Below are 20,868 nucleotides of genomic sequence, written 5' to 3'. Positions count from 1 at the left end.
AGGCTGGACCCTCCCGGGGGGTACCACCTGTTTCTTCCGAGGCTCCCCCAGACGACCGGATGTTGGTTGCAGCATCGGAGGGTGAGCCGGATTTCTCCGGGAATGAAGATCCGTCAGCGTTGCCGCCCTCTGTGCGGTCGCGGTGCCGGATACGGGCCCGGAAATGATGACCTTTCACTGCCAGAAACCGGCCCAGTGGCTCATCCTCCCTCACCACCCTTGATGGGGGTCCAGCGCGGGGGTACGCAGGAGTTCCCCAGGAGGAGCGGTCGGTTGCGATGCAATTGTGTCAAAATGCCGCTACCACTTGGCGGGGCAAACCGTTGCTCCCCTTTGTCAAGAGAAAAAGTGACAGAAACAGCAGTTGTGAGTGGGGTGGCCAACCCTAGCCCCGCCTCTGCGTTAATTGCGTTAAACATTTTTAACGCGTTAAACTGAAAAAATTAATCGCCTGCGTTAACGCTAATTTTGACACCACTAATATATATATATATATATATAATGTATTAATGTACTGTATGTATTTATTTGTTTATTCTGATAGTGATAATGGTGCAAAATAAATGAGAGATAAATGACATGAAATATGTCAATGCATAATATTCACTATGAATCAGAATGTTTTACTGCATGCAGACCTGAGTGCCCAGGCTCCTCTCTCACTGCTCAGTAACCTGCGCAGTGATTTCCAGTGTCCCCCCACCACCCCCTGCTGGCTGTTACTCATCTTCTGCAGACTGTGGTAGCGGCTGTTCTCTGTGCGCACCCGTTTTAGGTACGGGTCAATAATGAGCTCCTGTAAACAGAAGAACACAAACAGTCCATGTTATTAGCTCATCTATCAGAAACACATGGTTTGGTTGGAGTTTGGGATGTGTACTGAGTAATCCCAGTATCCCAAGCAGTAGAAACTCACGGTCTGGTCAATGTGGGAGCTGAACAGCAATCTTAAGTTTACCAGCCCAACATATTCCCTCTGTATCTGAATAAATGGGGTGAACAGATACCTGAAACTTGGCTTTGCAGTCGGAACGGTCCTTGTCTCTCCTCTGTGCAGTGCTCATGAGGTCATCAAAGCAGGAATTCCAAAAGTTGGACATCAGGTCATGACTCTTTCCAAAAGTGTCTAGTTCATACTGCTGCATCGTGGGCCCCACCTACAGGCATACATTATAAAACATTTCAATTTTTTAAACATGGGTATTTCTTGCAATAATATTTGATTGAATGAGTCATGTTTGAAGTTACCAAAGCAGCCAATACATGCACATCTGTGACCACACTTCAAAAATATATATGAATGTGTTTGTACAAATCAAATATAAACAGCCAACAGTTAGGATAAGGAACAATTTCAATTTTGTAGATTTGTTTGATATATAAAAATTAATATTAATTATTTAATAATAATTATTACTAATAACATTTTTAAAATAATAATTAACAATATTTATTTAATTACAATTAATATTAATAATTAATTAATAAACAAAAAAAAAAGAATATAGTTTAAAATAAGTTTTATTTGTATAATATTAGTGATAATGAATGCATAAAGTAATTAAAATAAAATAATTATTTTAATTATTTCTAAATGTACACAATGTATTTGAAATTAATATATAAAAAGTAAAAATAATGTAATACAATATAAATACAATATTGTGCATACAATGCAATAATTTGAATAAAATATTTTTAATTATATTATAAATGTAATTTACAAACATTAAAATAATAAATACTTTAAATTGTATACATTTATAATATCATTAAAATAATTAGAGTTATTCATGTCTTCTATCATATTGCTGCTGTTGCTGCTTTCATGTATACTGAAAATATATTATATTTACTTTAGCTACTAAAGCTATACTGTAATGCTGAACAAACAAAGCACTTTTTTTTTCTCTCTCTCTTCACCTCCCCTAACCTAGCTATATGTTTGGGCATAGTGTAAAACCTGGTTTACTTCCCAATTCAAGGCATGGTAATATACCGTGTGATTTGTATATACGAACAGTCCAAACAGGGTAGATTTATAAGCACACATTGTCACACGCCAGCCTTCATAAATCATCTCCAGGTCACTCTGGCATGATGTCTGTTTAATTTAAACGCATGGTTTGTTTCGGATTTGTGAGATGAAGGGAATAAATCAGGATTTTTCTGTCTTGTTTTGGCTCTGGATGAACAAAATACTAAATAAAGAGTTCATCACTACAATGGATGCGGATAAACCGTCAAAGTGCCCTCACGCTAAAACAAACACACGTCTGCTGAGTTTTCGAGAGAGGAGTCTACAGCTCTGATGCTGGACCAATGCTGAAATCAGCTTTGGGTAAACTTAAATGAATCCAAGTTGATTATATATAGTATGCTACAGATGTGAATAAATGAATGGGTTGTTTCAAAGAAAAATGTGTGTATAATTCTTCAGCACTGAGCTTTGTGTGAAATGATGAGCTTATCTCATGTTTGAGAGACTTATTTCTGACATTCTGCATCCAAAAAAGGTAAAACAAAACAGGTTTGTGGTAACATATACTGACACGGCTGTGGCGGAGAAGCTGCCAGCTTATCGTAAGGTAAACAGTCTAACCAAGTGTATTCTAAGCGAAGTGTCTGTGTGTGTGTGTGTGAGAGGGAGATCGGGCTGAACTGACGTGGTTCTGGTAGAACTGCTGCCACTCAGCAGTGCTGCAGTAGTTCTGGAGATCCTGGGCGAAGGAGGGGCTGCCGTTGGTGGCGGGCAGGTTGGGGAGCATCTTCTGAAGGGTGGTGCGATCCGCATGCTGGTCCAAAAGCGCTCGGACGATGGGCACCAGCGGGCTCAGCAAAGCCTCGGCACCCGGGTCTGAGCCAGAGTTTGCAGGCCAAAGAGGTGCACCAAGAGAGAGAGAGAGAGAGAGAGAGAGAGAGAGAAAGCAGCATATATTACATATTACTGTCATCGGTTTGGTTATTTGTGTTTGTCATATTTTTTGTTCATATTAGACTTTTATTTTGATATGTGCATTGATATCTGAATATGTTTAAAATAGCATAGTTACTGTATTCATGCAGTATATACTATATACTATACTATACTATACTATACTATACTATACTATACCAATGGATTGATAGCTTATAACATATTGCCAGGTAAATTATTTTTATGTGATATATACAGTATACCATACAGTATATACAACACTAAAATAATTACTTTGAAACAATTTTCACTCAGAAACTGCTAGAAAATTTCACAAATAATTACAATTTTATTTTCTTGTAAAACATACTCCAATAATCTTTAATTATAACAGAATTTTATTTAAAGAATTTAAAGTGTTAATTCAATATGTTTTTAATGTGAAGTACAGGCATAGTACAAAAATTATATTTTCATACTATATTATATACTGTAAGTATAAAATAGTATAGCATAGTAGAACAATTGAATAATAGCTTAATGTTGACTACATACTGCACAGTATATAATAAACCATTTGAATGGATACAATATGCTGTACTATACTATACTTACAGTATATAGTATACAGTTTAAGTGTGCAAAATCACTGTTATTTTAGTATTATACATTATATAAATAGACTGTTATAGTACTTATTAATTATGTCCTTTTGCCATTTTTATTTTTATAGAACTTTTTAAATAATATTTCTACTCAGCTTTAATTAAATGTTATTTCTGTTTTAGATTGAGTAATTTCAAAATTATTTTACTTCAGTTAGTTGTCAAGTTAAGGTTAAGTTTTTTTTTTAATCTAATATTTTTGATTTTGTTTCAGCTATATTTAAAGGAACAAAAGCTATTTTAATAGTTTTAGTTTTACCAGATGCAGTATAATATAGTATACTATATCAGGGGCGTTTTCTCCGAGGAGGCAAGGGAGGCAGTGCCTCCTCCATATATTGGATGAGAAAAAGATTTGTAATACAAAAATAAAACAACGCCAATATTACAAAATAAAACATTAAAAAGTGTATAAATCACTTGTTTTTCTAAAGAAACATTGTCTAACAGCGACACCAGCAGGTAAAGTTACAGCAGGAGTCTGGGTCTCGCTCGTCTCCCCTGAGCTCATTGAGTTTTAACAGACCCCCTAAAGCGTGCGCTGAGTTTGGTGGGGGGTAATTGAGAAAGAGTGGGGGAAAATCACGTGAGAGGAGACAATGCCTCCATCGCGATATGATTGGATATGACTGGTTATGATCGGCTGTGATTGGTTCATGTGATAAATCCCGCCTCTTGTGCGCGTCCGTGAACAGTCTGAATGAACAATATATTGGCGTTAATCGAAGACTAATTTAAAAAAATAAGCAAACAGCTCTCACACTTAGATAAAATCACTTTGTTACATCAAAATAAGACTTAAAATGGCATGAAAACATGATCTGTGGGAGTTTTTAGTGAGTAATCAGCTTGGTGAAATTTTAAGTAAATCTCTGTGTCGGTGACCAATATTTACCGAGCTTTGATGACTGATGAACCGAATAATTCAAAAATAGTTAAAAGTTAACTATTAAAAAGAATAGCTGAACATAAGTTCACAAATAAAACATATTGTTTAAATTGTTACTGCCTTGAGTTATTATTTTAGAATAAATGTAAAATGCTTAAGAACCTTAACTTGATGAGATTCATACTTGGCTTTAATGAATAAATGATTGATTACATTGTTAATGTAAAAATATAAAATATAACTGTTTTTTTTTCTTCTTTTTCTGATAGTGTAAGTAATGTTTCTTTAACCAAGAAAATGTGACTGGGACATTAATTTACATTTGATAAAAAAAAAAAAGTGGATTTTAGAACACCATCGCACACCACTGTACTATATAATACATTGTACTATAATATACTACATTAATAGAATAATCGCCTACTTGACTCTACGTGTTTTTTTAATTTGATAAGGCACAGGATGCAGTAAACAGTAAGCTATTATTCCTTTCTGAATGCACAGTGTTCAAAATCATGTTAAAAAGGGTTTCTTCTATTGATCATGCACACCTGTGTCGTGTCCCCTTGTTATTCTTGTTTATCTACTCATGTTTGCCTCTTGTCTTTGTCTAGGGCTATTTCTGAAACACGGCTTTCACTCTGAGTGGCACTCGTCTGTCTGTGCTTATTATAGAGTTCCTCTGAACACAGCAGCTTTTTTTTTACGAGCTCATATTCATTTATGGTTTTAAGGATGCATTTAAGTTGGTTTATTTTATTTTATTAATTAGGTTAATTATACTCAGTGTTGGGGGTAATATATTACAAGTAACGCAAGTTACGTAATCAGATTACTTTTTTCAAGTAACTAGTAAAGTAACGCATTACTTTTTAATTTACAAGAGAATATCTGAGTTACTTTTTCAAATAAGTAACGCAAGTTACTTTTTTTTTTTCAATTTATTGATTGACAGCTCTCCTGTCCCCATGTTGAGAGAAATCAGAAGATGTTACTGTAGTTCTAAAATAAATATGAATATGCATTAATTCATCTCACTCAGAAAAAACCCCCACACAGATTCAGTATTCCTCAAAATGAATAAAAATAATGCAACTCAGAATATGACGCAAACCTGCAATAATTAAATGTTAAACAACACAAATATCCTTTATGTATTTAATCCCATTCTATTAACCAATGTCTTTGCTTCTGACCTTCGATGATCCAGTTCAACCATACTAATAAGCAAAAATTACTCTAGACAAACATTTGTGTGTCTTTTTTTTACTGCTGAAGTGTGTTGAAATTTCTTCTTCTGCATTCTACCGTACGGACGTAAATTTACTTTCCCTTCAGCTGGAGGCTTATTCATTTCACTTTTGGTGTGAAAAGGCTTTTATATTTGCCAAAAATAGAACTTTTTTATTTTAAAAACAAACAAGCAAGCCCTGTCCAGATTTAAAAAGTAGCGCAAAAGTAACGTAACGCATTACTTTTCATAAAAAAGTAACTAAGTAATGTAATTAGTTACTTTTTTTATGGAGTAATGCAATATTGTAATGCATTACTTTTAAAAGTAACTTTCCCCAACACTGATTATACTTGCCTAATACCCAATATATGTAAAATTAGCTAGATAATTAATTTTTAAAATAAACATGCATAGTAAAGTTCAATGGCCAGTAAGAAATATTTATGTCAGATAACTATTTGTAATTTATGTGGGAATAAATTGGACACTTCTTTTGCATGGTACATGGTCTGTGCAAATTAAGAGTCTTTTTTCCAAACAACAATTGAACTTTTATTATTACAGCACTCTACTCTAAAGAAAATAATTACAAGCTTAGTGCTGTATAGACAGACAACCTTCCTATAGGAAACAAACATGCTCTTGAACAACAGACTGTAAAGAGCCTTGAGGCAGGCACATGTTTTCCCAGACTGCCTGTCAGTTCTTCAGTCAGTTGATATGATCTAATTTGAGTGTGGGATGGGTTTGAGTGAGTCTGGAGGAGAACGATAAAAAAACCACACATATGTCCATATATGGACATCTGCTCTCCAATGGAATGAACTGAAGCTATTTACAAAAAACTCTCTTTATAGCCCAAAGGCATATCTAATAATCCTGAACATAACCATGTGTGTGTATTTTCAATGCTCCACTTGTACAAGGGAGTATACTTAGTGTCCAATTTCAACACCACGAGTGATTTTTAGTTTTGTTTGTCATAATAAGTTTATCCCACATAATTAGCTAATAAAAACACATTTGTAAATGTCAAAGAGCAAGAATTTTAGAACACAACCCTGGAATCCCTATTAAGACGGGTGCATACTGTATGTGTGTACCTGTGGGTTCTGCTGCTGCTGAATGTATCCAGTGATGATACGCAGGCCGATCAGAGACATCTCTTTGAGCTCAGAGGACCCCGCTGACCCAGGGGTCGTGTGCCATGCCTGCAGCCTATCCAACAGATTCACCACCCCCTCAAAAATCTGCCACAAATATAGACACACTCTTACACTAATTCACAAATAAACACATGGTATACAATAAAACGTCAGAATAAAGTTTCTCTAAAAGAAAATTTGTACACATAACTTATATTACATATATTATAAACAGTACATATGAGTTTATATGTTTGAGAGACAGTGTCCTTATAGTTATGAATTTCTATATTATACACTACTGTTCAATGTGGTAATTTTTTTTTTAAAGTAATTAATACTTTTATTCAACAAGGATTCATTCAACTGATCAAATGTGACTGTAAATACATTTTTAATGTTACAAAATAATATATATCTATTTCAAATAAATGCTGTTCTTTTGAACTTTGTATTAAAATATATAAAAAAAAATAAATAAAAAAAAATATATATATACCAGTACATATCACAACTATTTTCAACACTGCTAATAATAAGAATGTTTCTTGAGCAGCAAATCAGCATATTAGAATGATTTCTGAAGGATCATGTGACTGAAGACTGGAGTAATGGCTGCTGAAATTTCAACTTTGCCATCACAGGAATAAATTCCATTTTAAAAAATATTCAAATAGAAAGCAGTTATTTCAAATTATGATAATATTTCAAAATATCACTGTATTTATTTATCAAATTAACGCAGCCTTGGTGAGCATATGAAACTTCTTTCAAAAATATTAAAAATCGAACCAACCCCAAACTTTTGAAAAGTAATTTTTACAATAACAGCAACAACAACAGAACCAAACCGCATCCATATATCATTGAAATATGATTAAAATCTGATTTTTTTTTTTTGAATCAGCATCAAAGGTCTCAATAGTCAGATCAGATTTCAGATGGGGTTTTTAAAATTAATTAATTAATTAATTTTATCATTTGGGATGTGGTGTGTAACATCATACAAAGTGTGCAATATTTTCTGGGTCTGTTTCCAAAAACACTTATTTTCGCTAACATATCAAGTTGTATTTGCATGCATTGTGAACAGCCTAACATCCTAAATCCAGATTTCTTCCAACTTCCTGTTTCAAACTCTTTTGGCTTTGGAATAAGAGTGTAAGTTATAAAATCAGAATGAGAATATATCCATCCATTCCCCACCTTCTCACTCCATAGTGTTTGATTGTCAGTGCCCTCGGCGAATAGGAAGTCCTGGAGCAGTCTGAGGAGGCGGAGCAAAGAAGGCACATGGGGCAGAGACACGCCCTGAGAGTCCCTCAGATCTGACAGAGACGACTCCAGCATCATCTCCAACAGACTACAACATACAAAAGACACATAATGCATCTGTAACACCCCCGCCAGCTTATGATATTTGTTCACAGCAGCAAAACAAACAGAATACAATGTCTTGAACAAGTCATCAGACAGGCACACCCTATGACTTAAAGTAAAAACAAGCTCTATGGTGATGCAATGCTGGAGCCACACCAAAGAAAAGCAACAGCCTAGTAGCGCAAAGAACGTCTGCCCTCCAGAGATCCCCACCCTGCCCTCATCTGAACCAAAGGAATCCATAGAACACTTTCATGTACGGTACTTCCCTCCAGTCTCAGCTCACTGATCTCTACTGGATTTCAAATGCAGTAGTTTTTCTCATAATGGAGGTCAGTTACAATTTAAAATAAGCTTCACAGGGCATAAAATAGAAATATGCCCATTTTCTTCGGTTTCACTGAAACTTTAAAGTCACTAGCACTTCTCCCAACAAGCTACACATGAAAATACTTCAGGAGGGTTAGGAAATGGTTCAAAGTTCGTTCAAAACGTTAATCTACAAGGTTCAATCAGTCTGAAAAAACTGTCAGTCTTCATTTGAGCTCTCTGGGACAGAGGAATTGTTAACGCAGTGCCTTATTTCTCAATTTTTTATGAGCTGTCACTATGTCTGAATCAGAAAGTTTTAGAGCATTAAAGTTTTAAGCTTCTGACCTGCGTTTGATGTCATCAGGAGGCCGCACCAGCTGACAGGATGAGCCAAGCTTGGTGAGGACAGAGAACACCTGACCCCTTTCTCTCCATATCACATCCTCAGACCCCTCAGTGCCGCTCCACAGCACAGAGAATACGATGTTCGTCAGCAAATTACACAACTCCTCCTCGGGAGCCTAATGGGGGAGACAGAGAGGCAAGTCTTCAGCGATCAAACTTATTAAAGTAACCACAAAGTAGAACTCAGAGCAGTGGTTCTCAACCTCTTTGACTCCATTGTTGAGGGCCCCCTTTCCAGTTGTTTGCGATTTACTAGATAAGGATTTTTTTTTAAATAATAATAAATACAATTTCTGCCCAATTTTAGGGTTTGGCATAAGTAGAGAAATGTATATTCTTTATAAAACTGTCCATAGGGTTTATTAGATTATATTTTATTAATTTACTTTTCCAGGTCTAGAAATCACACTTTTAAAATGAGGCTGAATGTAGTGTTTACATGAATGCTCACTAAAGTGATCGGGTTGATGTGCGCTTCAATATCGGATTTGATCTCTTGACATGCGCACACTGCGCGAATACAGTTTCCCACTGTTTGCACATACTATTCTCTTCCCATTGCTTCTTTTCTTTGTTTTAAAGAGCAGATTTAATAAAACAAGCCTTCTGTGGATGAGAGTATACTTTATATATAAAGTGAGGACTGATGGGATGTTGTTCTGTTCCAGTTCACAGATGATGAGTGGAAGGAAAACTTTAGAGTAATATGACAGTCATTTATAACACTTAATTCTACAAAAACGACGGCTCGTTCTACGCATCATACGTCATTACGCCATTTCTACATCACTGCACTTGCGCAGTACTTTCCAGTTTCAGTTTTTAATGTACTCACATGTACATTTACATGTACTCTCGATTGGATTAGAAAAGGTCTACACCACCCCTTCTAATCCAAAAGAAATTTCAGATCAAACTCAATCGGATAAATTAAGGTGTTTACATGAAAGCTTTTCAATCTGTTTGAGACATCAATCTGATTACTAACGGATTATTTGGTTTCATGTAAACATAGCCACTGATACAGCGCTATAAAATATGCTGTTTTTTTTTCCAGCAGGGTCAAGTGTCAATGACATTCTGCTCTCTCGACTCCGCTTCATTCTTCAGTTGCTGGGTTTCCAACCAACTATTTTTGAACAATGAACAAGTAACATTGTTTACTTGTACTTGTTTTTTGACCTTTGACCTCATTTGTCTTTAATTACACCCTCTGTGTCTGTAGTTATCTTGTCTCAGGAGCTGTATTCTGAAACCACTCCCTCAACCTTTATTCACTATTCCCTACATTACTTTACTAATACAGTCCACTGAATGAGTGAGTGACAACAAGTTAGCAAGTGTTCACCATGTACCTGTGGGTTGGATGTGTTAGAGATGGTGTCTGTAGGAGGTTCGGTGCTGTAGCTTGTGTCGTCCAGAACATTGGACAGACTGGAGCTCTTGCGTGGTCTCATGCCTGGGAAGCTCTTACTGTGTTCCAGAGGAGAGGGGGTCTCTGGCTGGCTACCCACAGGTGTCTGGGGCCCTTTCTGAAGGCTTAGTTCCAGCTCAAAGGGTGAGCAGAAGGGTGAGAGCGGCTGATACGTGTTTTCCTCTTCCTCCAGCAAACGGGACGATGATGGAATGTCCACAGTGTTGGACAGGGTGGACGAATAACTGCTTTGTTCTCCGGAGTCAAATGGTTTGAAGTGGAGGGAATCATTCTTGAGCTGTCCGGTTGACGGAGGAGACTGGGAGAGGTCAGAGTAGCCCTCCGACACATCCTGAGCTTCTCCTTCCTCCTCGTACTCCTCTTCATGGCGGGCGGTGAGGGAAATGTAGACGTTCTGCCGGGTGTCCTCCATTACGCTGTCCTCACGACGGAAGACGGGTCTGGGAAGAACGGGCTCCAGAGAGTTGGTGGGACTGGATAAAGAATTGGATTGGCTGAGAGCACGAGACTTGTACGATTCTTTGATGTAGAGTTTGGTGAGAACATCCTGCCAGCCTGACTGACGCGCGAGCTGCTTCACATACTCTTCGTTGGAGTAAATCAAGTGGAAGAGCTACAGGGATGAAAGAGAGAGAAATGTTAATTTACTAATTTAATAATTACTCATTTAGCTGAGAATAAACTCCCAGAGAGCACACATACGTCTGCAAGATGTCTGTTAAAGATCACTTCATCTGGAAAGCATCTGCTTTGTACAAATATCTGATAGACGTCTTTAAGATATCAGTTTTACATGCATTCTAAATCATAAATATCTTAAAGAGATTTTCTAAACGTCTATTTGACATCTGACAGAAAATGCCCTGTAGATGCACTGCAGATGAGCAAACACTCTAAAAATACGTCTTGCAGATGTCAAACAGACGTTTCTGTGATGTACGTGTGCTATCAGGGCCATCCCAAGAAAGTCACAACATATACTGTAGTACACCAGAAATGGGTTTTGTCTTGCTTCAAAGTGTTTAAAATGCACTGTCATTATGTCGCATTTGCAAGTTAATGTCAGATGGACTGTATTATGAGGTAAAGCGAGTGAACTGTGTATTGCCAGATGGTATTGTCAGCATGTGAGTTAACGGAGAGATTGACTTTTGTTTGGGCATGTGAAATTGATATGATGACTTGCAGTTTAGTAGTGAGTGAGATGCTGTATCAGTAAACACTCTTTAAAAATGACAGATGCAGTGATTTATTAGTGAAGGATTCATCAGACTAATTCAAATCTTTAACTGGTGAGTGAATTGTTTGAGTAATTAATCTATACTATAGATCAGTGTTTCCACTAAATCGACACATCCCTATCAAATGTCACAACTTGTGTATCATCGAGAATTTTAGAGTTTGCCAATCATAAGTACGATTTGTGACTCAGAAGTCATAATTATGATATTTCTGACTCTACCTAAAAGGCACAGTTAACGCTATGCTAAGGTAGTAGGCTAAACTGTTAGCAAGCTTGCTAACCATAGGCTAACTGAAAACACAATCTTATCCCTTTATGGTATCCAGTTTACAGTTTAATTTAAGTTTATTGCCACATCAGCTTCACAGGCTATTTCATGGCAAAGATTATACATTAAAAATATAGTAGAATACAAAATGCAAATACAATAAACACAAATAAATTAATAAAAACAATTATAAATCAAAGTAGTACACATACATTTCTATAAAAGATACTTTACATTTACTTTTGAAAGAAATTGTAAAAGTTTTTCTGGGTCCATCTTATAAAACAAGTACTTAAGAGTTTGTCCTGATAATAACCTTTGTCTCATGACATGAAATATTGGACAGACCAAAAGCACATGTTTCACCGTCAAGTGAGTCCTGCAATATTGACATCTTAAGAGTTTGTCCTGATAATAACCTTTGTCTCATGACATTAAATATTGGACAGACCAAAAGCACGTTTCACTGTCAAGTGAGTCCTGCAATATTGACATTTTGGTGCTTCTTCACCAATCAATAAATGTCCATGAGTTAATCTAGTAAATCCAATACGGCACCTTGTATACACAACTTGGTCATGCCTGGATTTAAAAGAATAAATATATCTTGTTCCTACAACAGAATTTATTTCAAAAAGTTTATTATTTTGACATTCTTCCCATTCCGCTTGCCATTTCTCCAGTATGTATCTGTTGATTACTAGCTTCACATCAGAAGGCGGGATTTGACATTCATTTACATTTTCTGTAAGAGCTTGTTTTCTTTTTGGTATCCATTTGTAATGCATGATCAAAAACATAGCTTGTTATCTTGATATCTTGTTATAGCTAAGCAAGCCATTCCAAGCCATTAGCACTATGCTAGCTCTTAGCAAGTTTGCTAACCAAAGTCTAACTGAAAACACTAACTGTGTTTTCAAAGTCTAACTGAAAACCTACAACACCCCATAAAATAAGCTTATCATTAATACTGGTTTAAGCTGGATGTAACTGGTTTTAGCTTGTCTCACAGCCTGACCAACTAAGCCAGCTAAATAAGTGGTCAAAACCTCTCTAAAACTTGCTAAACCAGCTATGAACAGTCTGAAAGACCAGATAAGATTAGACAACCAGCTTTGGCTGGTTTTAGCTGTTTTTTCATCAGTCACTCACCTTTCGACAGATATCCAGTCGGACACTGAGGTCGGCACGATGGGACAGGTACGCCACTGCCAACAGGTCTCTAAAATTCGGAGTGGGATCTACACCAAACAGACAAAAAAAACAGACCAATCAACACCTGATGTGTAAAGTTGAAAACTACCATCCACATTTTCTTCAGTTTACCTGTGGCGAGCACCTGCTCATACAGACAGCGTACAGTCGCCATGGTGATGGGGACGTCTTCAAAGGAGCAGACCAGTCCAAGGTAGCCGGAGTCCTTGAGTTTGATGCGCATTTTACTACGCTCAGGAACACGTTCACTCTTCAGGACTTTATACAAGACCTGCAGCAGAGCAGTAGAGATGTGTTCCTATCATTCTGAAAGATACTGATCTCACCGTTTGGGTTTCAAAAGTTCATCTCAACACATGCCTCACTTCAGTGTCACCATTTAAAGTGCAAGTTTGTTCTCACCCTGAATACTCTCTCACGAGCCTCGTCCCCATAGTTGGTTTTGAGCAGCAGACAGTAGAGCTGCTCCACCCCTCGCTCCAGAAGAACCGTCACAGCCTGCTCCCGTGGAGAAGGAGAACTCCTCAATACAGTGTGTAACACATCCAGAATACTGATCATCTACAGAGAGGGAGAACATTCGTTCAGCAATTAGCGAACCCTAACCTTACCAGAATATCACCATAATAAGAAACAACACATGAACTGAAAAAGGCTCCTTCAAAGACAAGGTATGCGGTTTCTCTTTACTTTTCAGTGTAATAAAATCATATTAAATTTGATTATACACAAATGTTTAAAAGGTTCAATAATGCCTTTTTTTGCTCTGTTTACACCTGGTATTAAGATACATTTTGGTCAATCAGATCACAAGTAGACGAGGAAGATACATTCCCCTTTACACCTGCTGTTTTAATCCATCGCTTTTACCCATTTTTGACCACTTTCCTGAATTCCTTGTATGTATGGGCCTTTTCTGATCTTTCGATATAAAATTGCAAAATATCCTTGCACAATTTACATATGAACTCATATGAACTACATATGAATAGAGACAATGGAAAATGATACGGAGAGCAGCAGCTTTTGTTTCTGCTCTGACAGCCGCAAAACTACGCTGAAAGCTGTGGATTTGTGTTAGAATCAGGACTGGTAAGAGTACATTGAGTTTTTAACAATTTTTGCCTTCAATCCAAACTTACGCTTTCAGCAGGCAAAATTTTAATCCTGTCTGACTAACGTGCTTCACAACCAGAGTTGGGTATAACGCGTTACACAGTACTTTTTCCTGTAACGCAGTAAAGTAACGCATTACATTTTAAATTTGTGTAATTTGATTACAGTTACTAAAGTCAATATAATTACGCTACTTACATTACAAATGTAGTGTTAAGAAAAAAAATTATTATATGCCATTTAAAATCATGTGCATTTTTTCCTGATAACAGCGAAAATAACTTAAAATGCTCCGCCATTTTTGATCGTACATATAAGTGTAATACATCATTTGAATCTGTGAAGGGTCTACTTTTATTTGTGTACACACAGTATAAACAAAATATTGTGCTTTTGTAAAATAAAGAAAACAAACAGGGTGCACTTTCTGCCGTCTCAGTCTCCGCGAACTTCTTTCTGAAACGCGTCACTAAAATGAACCCAAACTCAGTGAATACTTCACACACAGACATGAGAAACATATCTATGGAAAGCTTGAAGTGTCTACTTTTAAATTAAGTAAGTCTTATCCAAAACAAATATTCTCTGATGAAATAATCCGTATAAAACCAACGTGAGGTCCAGTCTTTCCTGTCTGAGCTCATTATCTGTAATGTGATCACGCCTCCGCGCAGCACGCACTATTCATACGGTAATCATCCACGTGAGACGCGCGAACCTGTAAACGCCCACATCACCTCCATAAACAAAGAAGCAAGATTCATTTTTAGCATTCAAATATGCACTGTATGTTCATCAATACTGTTTTCAAATGTTATCAGAACCGTTTTCAATTTATTAAGGTTTTTTCTGTATTTAATGCTCACAGTTAAACACAGTTAAGCCAGCATACACATACCCTACACTCAGCAAGCAATGTTGTATATAAAACACTGTATAGGCACATTTAAAGATACATTTTTCATTGTTAGGCAGGTTTATACTAAGAATGTTAAGTTATAGAAATGGATTAAATCTTTAAGTCAAGTTGCTGTTTTCATACCTTTGTAATATTTTTCAGTCAATATTAAATTACTGAACGAACTACAATTTTCACTTTGAAGTGTATTTTTTTTAGGTTTGATATGTTTTCAAAGTAACTTGAAAGTAAAGTAATTAGTAATCTGATTACTTTTTACATGCAGTAATCAGTAATGTAAACAAATTACAATTTTCAAGCAGTAATAAGTAATTTGTAATCAATTACTTTTTTTGAGTAACTTACCCAACACTGTTCACAGCACAACCCATACTGTTTACAAATGAGGTCTGTATTCAGAGAGGAGCCTGTCTTTAGTGGCTATTTGAACGCATTTGACCCCATGACTGTCTACACTACAAAAAAATCCGGTCGACTTCCTCTGCAATTTTGACTACATCTGGAAGTGGTTGAAAGTGGTCAAGCTCAAAACGTTTCAGACCCTGTTTACACCTGTATTTAGCATTGTCCACTTGTAATTGACAAAAACTCAACTTAACTTAACTTAGGTGTAAACAGGGCCTTTGTCTTTTTCCAACACACAATCTGAAAATGACACATTGACAAATCAAATTGTTGTGTATTCCATGGAATGCCAGGCAATTATTGTTGACAAAATGTATGACAAACAAATACCACGGCGAATCAAAATGTAATCGGAAATGTATATAAGTACAAAAATGCTATTTTTTATGAAATCTACTTACTACTAAACTTAACATTCATTAAGAAATTAAATCTAATTGCACCCTAATTAAGTAACATACAAGATTTAAGAGGAATACATATAATAACAGAATTATATGTATTATTATTATTACTATTATTTATTAATTGAAATTAATCCACAAATCACATACTGTTGTGTCAATTGACACTTTCTGCCTTCCAGGGTTAAATGTATTAAAAAATATATTTTATTCCAACTTCCATTGGTTGAGCAAACAAATAGTCCTGCCCCAGAATAACACCATTGGTTGAGCCAATGTGTCAGGCTGGTTGGGATACTCAAAGAAACACTGATCTGACACAAAAAGACACACTATTTACTCTTTTCAGGAAGTCAATCAACCAATGTTTTAATATCTCAGAAGCAACACACTAGGTTTTGGAACAGAGCAGGTTTGTGTTTGTGTGGGTCACCTGTTGCTCGTCTTGCACTATAGCAGCGTAGGCTAGTACACTGTGCAGCTCCTCAGCAGTGGGAGATTTCAGAAGGTCCTTCAGCAGAGCGAAAAGAGAGATCTGCACCGTCTGCCTCTCATCAGACAGAGTACTGCCATCCTTCTCCACACTGTGGACACAAATAGGGCACTTATAAACATCTTATATCCACACTGAATATTTAAATTTCAACCAGCAAAAACGCTTCAGTTCTGACCGCACCTGTAGTGTGTCCGAATCGAGTCCAGGATGTACTGAACACCATACCTCTTACGAGTCTTCAGCTTGCCTTCATTGATGACAGTGGTTAGGTACTGCACATGACCTGCAAACCAACACAAATACAGACATACAGATAAAAGGGTTTGAAATTAATTAATCAGGTAAGAACAAATTTGTCATTTTGGGTAAACTATTCCTTTAGGACCTGATTTTTATTTTTTGCATTTAATGCAAATAAATTGAATACCAAAAAAGCAATTGCGTCATTCCATGTCAACTCAACTAGAGGTCCCCGGCTCAAATTTTAGATTTTGTTAATATTTTTTCTGTAGAAACACAAATATATATAGTGATGAAAGGCAAAATATTAAATGTCACAGATGTATATTTACTGAGTAATCCACTATTTTGTAGAGGGGGGGTCAAAATGACAAGTTTCACCTGGAGCCAAATTAGAGGGGTGTAAAAATGACTTTAGAAAGCTGGCAGCGTCATTATTTTATTTTTACACATAGATTGGTAGGTCTATTAGTAAAATCTGTTGACTTTAGCAATCTTTGTTTCATTATATGCCAACGGTGACAGTTCAAAAATGGCAAAAAGCACTTTTTTTGCCTCAAGTTTGCATGCCTGTAACTCAATAAGTATTAAAGAGATCTTAATATCCTTTTAGATTCTGATTCTTAACAAACTTTCCTTTTGGTATCTTCATTTTAAAGGCCCTCGATGGTTCAATCTCAGAGATATGGAGATCTAAATGCGGCTCCATGAGTAAATTGGTGAATTGTTCACATTTTCAGGTCAAAAACAAATGTGGGACACTTTACATACAGCTGACACCTACCGATCTCTGTTTAAAAATAAAATAATGATGCTGACAGCTTTCTAAAGTCATTTTTACACCCCTGTAAATTGGCTCCAAATCTCAGTGAAAATTGTCATTTTGACCCCTCTCTACAAAATAGTGGATTACTCAGTAAATATACATCTGTGACATTTAATATTTTGCCTTTCATCACTATTTATATTTGTCTTTCTACAGAAAAAAATATGAACAAAATCAAACATTTGAGCCGGGAAATTTCAGAAAATGTGGTTGATTTGACATGAAATGACCCAATAGTAAATGCCATTGTGATGTGTATTGGTTGTTTACCCAGGCAGACTGCAAAGTGGCTGTGGCTCCAGATCCTGAAGTCAAAGAGCAGGTACTGGTACAGCTGTGATAGGAGGGCGTTGCTGCCCTCGTTGGACACCTGCTTGAGCAGGAACTGACAGGCCATCAGTACACTCATGTCCATCATACTGCTGGGAACCTGGAGGAGAAAAAGAATGCGAGACAGGAGATGAAGTGTTTTTGTAGTTATAAAAGCCATCAATCAATTACAAAAATAATCAAATTATTTAAATGATATAGTGATCAAATTAATCGCATATGTATTAATCACACACACACACACACACACACACACACACACACACACACACACACCACACACACACACACACACACAAAGATTTATTCTCAGGGAGATAACTGGTCTCTGTCTCACCAGTATCCTCTGCCGACTACACACACACACACACATTATGCACACATGCACACTTTGCACCGAATAGGAGACCCGTATTCTTGATCACTGTGTCCTGTAGCTATATTTAAAGATATATATATTTTTTGTGAATGTCAATCACAAAGTGTCAAAGGCCTTTCTTCTTTCTGCTAATGTACTATTACAGGTTCTTTCAGCCTGAATTATAAGACACAGAATATGACTTACTGAAAGAAAATGAAAGAAAATAAAAACAAAAGATGGATTTTATTCTTGAAAAAGAAATGTCCCTTGTGATTTGTCTGCTTCACTGACCTTTATTTCAGTTCAGTTCAATTGTATCTCATAACTATTATTGTAGTTAAGTGTGTGTATACATAAAAAGATCAGTTATGATATATATATATATACACACACACACACACACACAATATTACTGTTTCATTGTATTTTTCATCAAATAAATGCAGCAATGGTCAGCATAAGAGAAAACATCTTACAGACCCCCAAACTTTTGAATGATAGTGTAAAAATTAATAAAAAATTTCTAAGCTATTCATATAAATATAATGGAATACAAGTATAATTTTTAATTGAATTAAATGTAATACTTGTCCTACATAAATGCATTTAATTGACAGCCAGTGTTTTAAGCCTGCGGATGGTATACTTATGTAACTATGAGTGTGTGTGCTTTCCATCTCTCAAACCCAAGAAACTCTCTTCAAAGGACTTTACAAGCCTGTCAAATCACAGTGCATCAAAAGCAGATCAGATATGACTTTTAATTTTGTAGAACAATAAAAGCCACTCCTAAGCCTAATGATCTTACAGCAGATCAGAAATATATCAGCATCTGCTTCTCTGAACTTCAGCTGCTGTAACAGAGACGCCCATAGACGTCTTATCAAATGATCTGCTTAATATCACATGCCTAGCATCCGATCGAATCGCTAATGTAATGACAACTATGCAGCTCCTACAGATTTGAAACTTTCATACTGATTACGTGTTAAATGTCACAGATGTTGGAACACGCTGTTGTGATAAACGTGTGAACTCTTGATTTGAATGCGTTTACGTCAGACACTCAAACCTTGCTTATTCATTTCTTTAAAGATTCCTGGCACCAGATAAAACCTTAAAGCATGAACAACTGTGATTGTGTGTCTATTGTGCAATATCATGGGATTGTTAACACAAGTGTTTCCTAACAGGATGCTTCGCCTTGAAGTCACATACACCACAATATGTCCTGTTAGACCTCCAGATGCACTCTCTATTCACCAGTGTGTGTGTGTGTGTGTGTGTGTGTGTGTGTGTGTGTACCTTGCCGAGCATGGCTCCGATGATGGGCGGCCCGTGGCACTGAAGCAGACTCTCCTGATTGGCTGGATGGTTGCGCAGCATGTTCTTAATCATCAGCAAAAACGCTGCTACACTGTTCTTCCCTAAACGGCCCTCTAACACACACACAAACAAAGCAGCAATCAGTTTCACATTAGCGAAATGTAACATTGACAAATTTGCATTACATAGCATTACATGGGAAATCAACAACCAAAGTTCAACTGCAGAACACGAAATACACAAACTCCCTGCAGCCTTCTACACAAGCATATAAACACAAGTATGACGACTCAAACACAACTTTATGAATCACTACCCCACAGCAAAATCAAATAGCATACTCAAAAAACATCAATGGTGACTCATACTGCAAGTACAGAAAACTGTACATCATCAATGTTTTAAGCAGCTCTAAAAAGCCACATAACAATCTGTTAATGTTTCATGTTGCATGCTGTAACTCTGCAGACTGTGAAAAAAAAAACAAAAAAACCGGTGACACTTTCTATGAAGCCCATATTTATAACACATTATAAGAGTATTCTTAAGGCATTATAATGAATGCATAATGCATTATAAAAAAGTATATGTTGTTTCATCTCATAAATATTCATAACGACAATTATAATACATTATAAAACTTATTTGTGGTTATAACTTTTATGAGTTTGATTATTTATAACACGCAATAAACACCATGTTAAATCCACTTAATTTATAATGGATTATAAGTCTCATATCTTGACATTATTTATTTAAGAACTGTGCAGTAGCTTACTATCTTACTGATATTACATTAAATATGGTTCAAATATAACACATTCATCTCATCAAATAACTGACCTTATGGCTGTTTGAGAAAAAAAATATTATTTTTATTATTATTGTTGTTGTCATTGTTGTTATTATTTATAAGTGTTGTGCATTATAAATCATCATTAAGCTCTTAAAAGCTATAACCACAAATAAGTAAACATTATAACGCATTAAAACTTGTTATGATTACTCATGAGATGATACAACATATTATAAAGTTTTTATAATGCATTATTCATTCATTATAATGCCTTAAGAATACTCTTATAATGTATTATAAATACAGGCTTCATAGAAAGTGTTACCAAAAAACATATATAAAACTAAAACTATATTTTGCACAGTGCTATATTAGTATAATATATATACTATTATAGTTTTTGCTAATATTTTGATTCACAGTTTTAATTTTAATTAAAGGGGTCATATGACGTTGCTAAAAATAACATTCTTTTGTGTATTTGGTGTAATGCAATGTGTTTATGCAGTTTAAGGTTAAAAAAACACATTATTTTCCATAT

General features: G+C 35.9%; 1 protein-coding gene across 1 annotated transcript in view; it reads right to left on the bottom strand.

The window, feature by feature from the left end:
- The window catches only part of LOC107673027 (neurobeachin-like protein 2), a 76,095-nt gene that overhangs the window by 17,520 nt on the left and 37,707 nt on the right, over nucleotides 1–20,868 (bottom strand). Inside the window, exons 20-35 of the mRNA XM_016466448.1 lie at nucleotides 19,511–19,644; nucleotides 17,785–17,944; nucleotides 16,629–16,731; nucleotides 16,386–16,536; nucleotides 13,511–13,669; nucleotides 13,220–13,379; nucleotides 13,046–13,134; nucleotides 10,303–10,995; nucleotides 8,888–9,063; nucleotides 8,057–8,213; nucleotides 6,801–6,955; nucleotides 6,354–6,386; nucleotides 5,124–5,131; nucleotides 2,667–2,947; nucleotides 1,008–1,157; nucleotides 639–796 (exon numbers count right to left, since the gene is read on the bottom strand). Of these exons, the coding sequence (XP_016321934.1) occupies nucleotides 639–796; nucleotides 1,008–1,157; nucleotides 2,667–2,947; nucleotides 5,124–5,131; nucleotides 6,354–6,386; nucleotides 6,801–6,955; nucleotides 8,057–8,213; nucleotides 8,888–9,063; nucleotides 10,303–10,995; nucleotides 13,046–13,134; nucleotides 13,220–13,379; nucleotides 13,511–13,669; nucleotides 16,386–16,536; nucleotides 16,629–16,731; nucleotides 17,785–17,944; nucleotides 19,511–19,644 (2,767 nt within the window). The remainder of the gene's footprint in view (nucleotides 1–638; nucleotides 797–1,007; nucleotides 1,158–2,666; nucleotides 2,948–5,123; nucleotides 5,132–6,353; nucleotides 6,387–6,800; nucleotides 6,956–8,056; nucleotides 8,214–8,887; nucleotides 9,064–10,302; nucleotides 10,996–13,045; nucleotides 13,135–13,219; nucleotides 13,380–13,510; nucleotides 13,670–16,385; nucleotides 16,537–16,628; nucleotides 16,732–17,784; nucleotides 17,945–19,510; nucleotides 19,645–20,868) is intronic.

This window comes from Sinocyclocheilus anshuiensis, unplaced genomic scaffold (assembly GCF_001515605.1).
Source record: "Sinocyclocheilus anshuiensis isolate Anshui unplaced genomic scaffold, SAMN03320099.WGS_v1.1 scaffold248, whole genome shotgun sequence".
Classification (NCBI taxonomy): domain Eukaryota; kingdom Metazoa; phylum Chordata; class Actinopteri; order Cypriniformes; family Cyprinidae; genus Sinocyclocheilus; species Sinocyclocheilus anshuiensis.
This window is presented reverse-complemented; position numbering and strand designations above follow the sequence as displayed.